This window comes from Idiotropiscis lumnitzeri, chromosome 18 (assembly GCF_059441095.1).
Source record: "Idiotropiscis lumnitzeri isolate Australia: NSW breed Sydney's pygmy pipehorse chromosome 18, RoL_Ilum_1.0, whole genome shotgun sequence".
NCBI classification, from domain to species: domain Eukaryota; kingdom Metazoa; phylum Chordata; class Actinopteri; order Syngnathiformes; family Syngnathidae; genus Idiotropiscis; species Idiotropiscis lumnitzeri.
This window is the reverse complement of record NC_142408.1, coordinates 11,245,022-11,252,711: the sequence shown is the minus strand read 5'-3', so window position 1 is coordinate 11,252,711 and position 7,690 is coordinate 11,245,022. Positions and strand designations below refer to the sequence as shown.

The window sequence follows — 7,690 nt, the reverse complement described above, 5'->3', positions numbered from 1 at the left end:
ATAAAAAAGGAAATTATGTTAGAGTGGTGCTTTGCACTAATTAATATTCTCTTGTATTTAGACCGATCGATGGTTTTACCATTGTTCATTGGCTCTTTCGTTATGAATCCCGTTGTAACGAAGTGTGCGATAAAAGTTCGGTTACTAGTTTTATATAAAATACTTTTGCCCACACACACTTGTTCAAAACCGTAGTATGGCGACCAGCGAGTATTTACGTATCGCGTTTTTCTCTCACTTGACCCTGGCCGCTCGCCGTTTAAACCGTACGTGGCAATCACACAGCCGCCGCAGTTTGGCACGTTAGTTTTTTCCTCTCCGGCACTAACTCAGCCGCTCGAAACTCTTCTCCTGCAGGGGAGATTGCGCGCCGAGGATACTATTTGCTATTATTTCATTTTGTTCCCCCCCACCCCCTTAAAGTCCGCGAACAATGTTTACCACGTCGGAGCTGGTTGTCCTGCTGGCCGTCTTGTCCGCCACGGCGTCCGGCTACTTCGTTAGCATCGACGCCCAAGCCGACGAGTGTTTCTACGAGCGGGTCAACTCCGGCACCAAGATGGGGCTCATGTTCGAAGTCGCCGAGGGAGGCTTCCTGGATATCGACGTTGAGGTGAGACACCCAAATGTACCAGCGATCTGGCGGCGAAGCGACGCTAATCTGCGGCGAAGGCCGTGATGGTGCTGTCCTGTCCCGTCAGCCGCCATCTGTTAGCATTAGCGGCGGTGCGGCTAACTCAACGCCGCTCACGTGAAACCTGTCTTTCAAGCTTCTATATCTAAATAAAGAGTAAACTTCAATGATTTTAAAGTTGTTTCTTGTCGTCATAGACAGACATCAACTGCGTGAATGCCAACATTCGGTTTCGACATTCTAGCAATCGTTTATCCGCGATATGGTTTCGTTGTGTATATCGTGAGTTATAATTTGTATTTAAAGTTTTCAAAGTGTGACTTTTGCTCCCTTCAACGTGCACATAGGTATTGGTTTCCATATGTTTGTCAGATCTGAGTGTTATTCTTGTTGATGGAAAAGCCGGGATGTTTCCATATGTTCTCTCAGCAACACTGTCAAATTGTACTGGTGAAGTACCCGGATGTTGCACGTTTATTGATAGGTAAATAAGAATAATAATGGTAAAATTGATTACCTGAATACCCTAACGTCTGCATGTTTTGGAGTATTGCTTTACAATATTTTTTTAACCAGGGCACTTTTTTTTTTTAGCCAGGGCACATTTTTTTCCGTAGGGAATAAAAAGTCAATCGGGCGCAGAAAATGACAAGCGAAAATTTAAAAACCGCGAAGCAGAGGTTGACTATTTTTGTTTGTTTATTTATTTATTTTGGAATTTAGCAATTTAGATTTTTCTTTTGGTTGGATTTACACCTGTATTACGCCATTGTGACCCCACTGGCATGATTCCCAACCTTCTAAATACTTGTTACACAAGTTTTACTTTAAAAATGAAGAATGAATATCAAGCTATAGGCGGTGAGAGGAACGTGATCTACAAAGCTGGCAGCGGACGATTATGACGGAACATGGCTAACAACTATGTTACAGTTTCAATTTGTATCCTTACAAAGCTTACCTTAACTTTTATCCCTCGGTGCATTTTAGCCGAAGGTACAATCCTGGTGGATGAATGCACTTTTAAAAAGTTACTTGCATCTTTTTTTGTAACGTGTTGAAACTACTGTGCAACTAAAGTGATGCCATGACAGCATCTGATACCTCGATTAAATGGTGAATCCACCGGCGTAAATGACTCTGTCATGCACGATGTACACTATAATATGATTTGTTTTTGTGGTAGCTCTCGCACTCGATGGGGACAATGGAGATGCAAATGCATTTGTTAATAACGTTTGCTTGTTTGGAGGTGTTTTTACAGGCGTAGTTATCGTCGTGTTTTCATGGTAGCACTGCAAATGTCTTTGTATACAGCTCGTGTTCACTGCGGTGTATGGTGTATTTTTTTTTGCGGTTTACAAACTGTCTTCGTCTTAACTGCGAATATCTTACCGTCCTTTTCTTCAACTAGAAAACCCAAATGTCACCATGCAAGCCATTTGAAAGTAATCGGAGCATTATGGAGCATTAGTTTCCACTCCATGTCCGGTCGTTCAGGCACAATATTTTCATTCTCCTGAGCATCTGGCTTGTACATGTTTGGTCCGATGAACATAATTCCAACAAGCTCCTCATCCTTCAGCTCTTCAAATACCTGGATCCCCTCAGATACATTTGATATTTCGCTTTCTGAGTCAATTTCAAACTGGCCTAATACACTTTCAATGGTGAGCTCTGCCATGCATCCATTGGTATGACATCACACTTCCGTATGGAAAACTATTATTATGTCAAATATACCAATCATTTGCAATTACTTTACTTGTGACACAAAAAGATTTGAATTGCCATTTTTTGAAATTACCGCACACTAGATCTTTAAATAGGAGATGTCGAGTATTGGCAGTTTTGATTCAACCCTAAATAAGTGTACCCAAAATACAAAGACACTGTGTGTAGTCACTTCTCATCCTGTAATTACTACATTCCTATTAGCAATTTTATGACGCCGTTGACTCGGCGATGCATAGCTACACTCATTCTCTAAATGCATGAATAAAAAATGACTCTGGAGCTGAAGCTTCCATTGAGCTGCTGTTGACTTTTACCCCGGCCAAGAGCCAGCCAGACTTTTTTTGTCCTGCATCAACATGAAGTTGAACACGTTTTTCCTCTGGCGTCAGTCCTGCAAGCAGCCCTGTCTACCTGCCTGTCAGACCCGTACTGGACTCTTGGGTTATGTTGCTGTTCACTGTCAAGCTGCAGCGCAAGGCCAGCTACTCCTCTGCTAACATGGCCAGCATGCCTTAGAACAGGGGTGGGTAAACTTTTTTTTATTGGTAGACCACAATGGGTTCTAAAATTTGACAGAGGGTCCTGACCAGGAGCAGATGGATGGATTTTGGTAACCTCACCTCATCTGAGAAAAACAATACATTTAATTTTAAAAGAAAAAGAACAAAAGTATTACAACAAAATATCCATCTTTGACACAGCACAGTATTTAACAAATAAAACATTAACAGGGTTTATTCATTAATTTTTTTTCAAGTTCGGCGTGGCGGATTAAAACATTTAATGGGCCCCATGTGGCCCCTGGGCCATAGTTTGCCCACACCTGCCTTAGAAGGACCATGTTACCGAAGGAGCACAAAAGTAATAAAAAGTCCCAAATTGTCCTGCCGACGGCAGAGAAATTTCCTAACTTGTTGACACCCCTCCTAAATACGGTTTTGCAATTGTGTGTTAAAGTCACCAGATGGTGTTAAAGCACTTAAAACTGAGAGCACCGTAAAGCATTAACACCATTTGCATTTTGCATGTACACAATGATGAATCAATGTTACATGATCGGCTGTATTTTGTCTATTATGTCCAATTCTTTACAACTTCACTTGACGCCCATCATTAGTGAGCATACAAGCTGAAATCATGTGCTAGCACAATCTAACGTGACATCACACATGGGCTAACTAAAGTACGCACTGTACTTGTTGATGCCCGTGATAGTTTTTTGTCTCTGATTATTATGCGTGGCGTCGCTGCTTCTAGATAACTGGTCCCGACGGCAAGCAGATCTACAAGGGCGACCGGGAGTCAAGCGGCAAGTACTCGGTGGCGGCGCACATGGACGGCACCTACAAGTTCTGCTTCAGCAATAAAATGTCCACTATGACGCCCAAGATTGTCATGTTCACCATTGATATCGGCGAGGCACCCAAAGGCCAGGACATGGAGACGGAAGGTGACTGAGCCCCACTTTGCTTTTGCAAACCATGCAGCTGTTTTCCTTTCATGCGCCCTCATTTCGTTTGTTTTTGTTTCACCGTCTTGTGGACGCTCTCTTCCTCCTTGCCTCCAGGGGGTGGCGGCACTTGGGATGGTAGGCGGCTAGAATGTGGTTTTCTTTTTGTGTGTGTATTCGCTAACCCAGTGGTTTCCAACCACTGTGCCGCGGCACTTTATTGTAGTGCCAAAGTTAATTCAGTTTCACTTAATTGGTCATGAAAAAATTATTTTAATCTCTACAAATGACTTATCTTTGTTCATTGATATTAGTGTCGTATAAAGAGTTATTCTATTATAATAAAATAGCAGTATTTAGTTTTGTTTTCCCAAGAAAATAAAACCGTAATATCATACTGTAGTTTTAATGTCATTAGTAGGATAAAGTTTTGATATTATCCTAAGAAGTTGGACTTCTGAGAATACAGTAAAAAATTAGAACAATTCAGAGCGGGGAAGGTGGAATGAACTGTACAACAGGAAAAACAATATTACTCCCACAATGGGGGGATATTTGGAAGTCAGATTTTTAATTTTTTTTTTAAAAATCTAAATTTAGGAGAATAAAGTGATATTACAAGTAAAGTACTGTGACAAGAAAAAAGTCTGGGGAAGTAATTAGTTTATGGGGATTTAATGATACTAAAGTAAAATGAAGAAAAATTGTAACATAACAAAAAAAAAGCTTATTTTAGATGAATTGTATGTTATGAAAACCATAGTAAAAAAAAGTTATTCAAATAATTTGGTTGTATTAGGATTAAAAAAAAGTATTGTCGAACTAAGACAAATTTTACAATAAGTTTCCCTTATTTTTGAGAATAAACTCATAAGTTAATGTGAGTAAAAGAATTAGAAAACATGTATGCTATAATGATATAACCTGGAATAAAGTGGTCATACTACGTGAAAAAAAGTGTATTTCACAAAAAAAAAGTTATTTAGTCAGATTTATTTAAGGGAATTAAAACAAGGCAGAAACTTGCAAGGAAGTAAAAAATATTATAACCTGGAACAAAGTCACAATATTCTTCTCCAAGGTCACATTTAAGGAGGGCTGCAACTAATGATTACCAATTCATTTGTATTTTGTCAATCATATTTGGGTAAAAAAAATAACAACTTGTTTTAATTTCCGTCCCTTTATTCAAATAATATACATTTCAAATTGACAGTGCAGAAAATGTAAATTTAGTATAACATTTGTGTAATTTTGGATTGGCGGTCTTGCAAGATTTTTGGCATGTAAACTGTGATTTGGCACATTCAAAGTTGGGAAGTGCTGCTTTAACCAGAATTGTTGTGTGTAGTTAAACGTCACTAATAGTGCACATTGCTGCGTGTGAGGAATGAGGAATTGGGAGTGGTTTGACTCGTCGCACTGTGAAAACACCGCTTGGAGAAAAAAGAAAAAAAAAATTCCATCAGTCCCCACCAAGCCGTTTGGGAACCTTTCATTGACGCTTGGCATTCCAGCGATTGATGCTTGTCTTGTTTCTGGGCACGAGTGTAGCTAAGCGCCGTTGTGCCTAACATATGCGCGTGTTTTGGGGAGCAATGTTGTGACTGTGTGTGTGTGTGTTGTTTTGTTTTTATGGCAGCGCACCAAAACAAGCTGGAGGAGATGATCAACGAGCTGGCCGTGGCCATGACGGCGGTCAAGCACGAGCAGGAGTACATGGAGGTCCGCGAGAGGATACACAGAGCCAGTGAGTGCACACAAAATATAGGAAATGGCACCTAATCATCGAAATACAAGTTGTCACATAAGAATGAATCAGATGAATCCATCCGTTTGCGACCATCGCAGGGGGCTGCCATGACTGGAATTGCTGTTAAAGCGTCCTCGGGCTCACATTGCGAACGTCACGAGACCAAGTAGTTTGTAATTCAAAGTGGCAGAGTTTTAGGGCGCTTCTCAAACGGTTCAAGTGACTAGGAGAGTTGATTGCTTAATAATGCATAAAAGTGACAGACCAGTCGTATCAATTTGTGGGGAGAATATGGAGCTGACCATATTTGGACATAGTTTGTTTCCGCCCAAACGCATGCATGAAAAAAAGAACACATATAAAACTCATAAAAACATAAAATTAAGCCACAACATTTGACAAATAAAATGTTTTGGTTCTCGGCTGGAGCAATGAGCACTGATTCCACTGTTACCACTTTATCTTTTTTAATGCATAATCCTTAGTGGTCAATCAGAATGTCTTTGGCGGTGGAAACCATGTATGCCTATTTTTAACAAAATCAGGCTAAAACCTTTTGGAGTTTTCATTGTCTAAAACTAGACTAAGACTATCAGAAATAGGAATACAATACAACTTTATATAGCGCGTTTTATGACTGCTGGAACTCCAACAAAGCGCTTTCCATATGTGTTAATATGAATTAGCTGGACATTAGAACACAGGTTAAGACTAAATGTGACGAAAACTAATAAGCATTTTTGTGCAAAAGTCTAAATTAAAAAAAAAACCTGCCCAAAACAACAATGGTCTGTTTTTTTTGTTTTTTTTTAAGGTGCAAGCATTAAGATAGCTAATTCTCACTCTTCTACCCATGAGTGGCAATAAACAGCTTGAATCTTGTTTTTTTAAAGGAATTGTTCGCTATCTGCTAAATCAGTATCGTAAGCGTACGCATTGACGCCAGGAACCTGGTTTAAAAAAAAAAAAAAAAAAGGGGAGGTATGACTTACAAATATTTCCTTTGTTCTTTCTGCTTTTCAGTTAATGACAACACAAACAGCCGAGTGGTGCTGTGGTCCTTCTTCGAGGCCCTCGTCCTGGTGGCCATGACGCTGGGACAGATTTACTACCTGAAGAGGTTTTTCGAAGTGCGGCGGGTGGTGTAATTGCGGCACGGTGGGAACCCTCGTATTCCTCAAGACAATTCTTTACACACTGCAAAGCAGACTGGCAGTTTTCACCACTTCTGATTTTCTTTGCTAGTTAGTATAAAAGAGCCGCAAGATTAAGGTGGGATGGGTTTTTTTGTCTTTTTTTTTTTTTTTTTAAACGGGTGGCGTGGGTGGGGGGGCAATCTTGATCTACTGACTGCTGTGTGCTTTTTGTGGCTGCTTACTATGTTGGGGTGGATTTTAAATTATGCGATTGAGTTTGGACTTGTTTTGTTGTTTTGGAGCATTTTCACTGAGACGCAATGTTTGGATGTAATTTTTGTTGCGCTCTATTTGACATCAATTTTTTGTGGGGTGTCGTTGTTCTTTCGACTCTTGCTAAACGTCCAAAGCCGCTGGGGGTCTCTCACTTTGGCGGCTGCGTCCTGTGCATTGCATCTCAACTGGAAGTGCTCCCGAGTTTTTGTATTCCCAAAAAAAACAAACAAACAAAAAAAAAACCTTTGGTGTTTGCTCAGGCAGGAAAACTCATCTGCACTCAGTCTCTCCTTTTCAGACTCCGACTCTGATGCATCCATCTGTACAAATGTAGAATGGTTGTTAAAAACAAGCCCCAGGTTTCATAATAAAGAAACTCGAAACCATGACTGGTTGCAAATGTTTTAATACTGGTGAAAAAACATTTCTATCACGATTTGCAAGTGTTGTTCCATAATTAAATGAAATCTACAAACCAAAAAGTCTAATGAAGTCATGTAAATCTACAAACCGTTCCTGAGTTGAGGTACTGTTATATATTGATCAATTTAATGTTTTTGAATACCCAGGTGTTTTTTTTCGGGGGGGGGGGTGGCTTCATTTAAGGCACTTTATCTACCCTTGAAATTTATTTAGGAAACATCAGGGTTTTTCAATCCTGTTCCTCGAGGGTCGTCGCCCAGCGTGTTTTATATCGCTCCCTG

At 40.1% G+C, this 7,690-nt stretch overlaps 1 protein-coding gene across 1 annotated transcript; it reads left to right on the top strand.

Annotated features, from left to right (window-relative positions):
- The first annotated feature begins 234 nt into the window (after positions 1-234).
- tmed2 (transmembrane p24 trafficking protein 2) lies at positions 235-7,375 on the top strand. The gene is made up of 4 exons (XM_088280773.1): positions 235-613; positions 3,629-3,821; positions 5,464-5,571; positions 6,598-7,375. The coding sequence occupies exons 1-4, from the start codon at positions 434-436 to the stop codon at positions 6,720-6,722; spliced, it is 606 nt and encodes a 201-aa protein (XP_088136899.1). The 5' UTR covers positions 235-433; the 3' UTR covers positions 6,723-7,375.
- Positions 7,376-7,690: the final 315 nt, after the last annotated feature.

Coding starts and splice junctions, on each gene's coding strand:
- tmed2 (XM_088280773.1), top strand. CDS start 434: ATGTTTACCACGTCGGAGCTGGTTGTCCTGCTGGCCGTCTTGTCCGCC. Junction 3,822..5,463: donor CCAGGACATGGAGACGGAAG/GTGACTGAGCCC, acceptor TTTTTATGGCAG/CGCACCAAAACAAGCTGGAG. Junction 5,572..6,597: donor CGAGAGGATACACAGAGCCA/GTGAGTGCACAC, acceptor TCTGCTTTTCAG/TTAATGACAACACAAACAGC.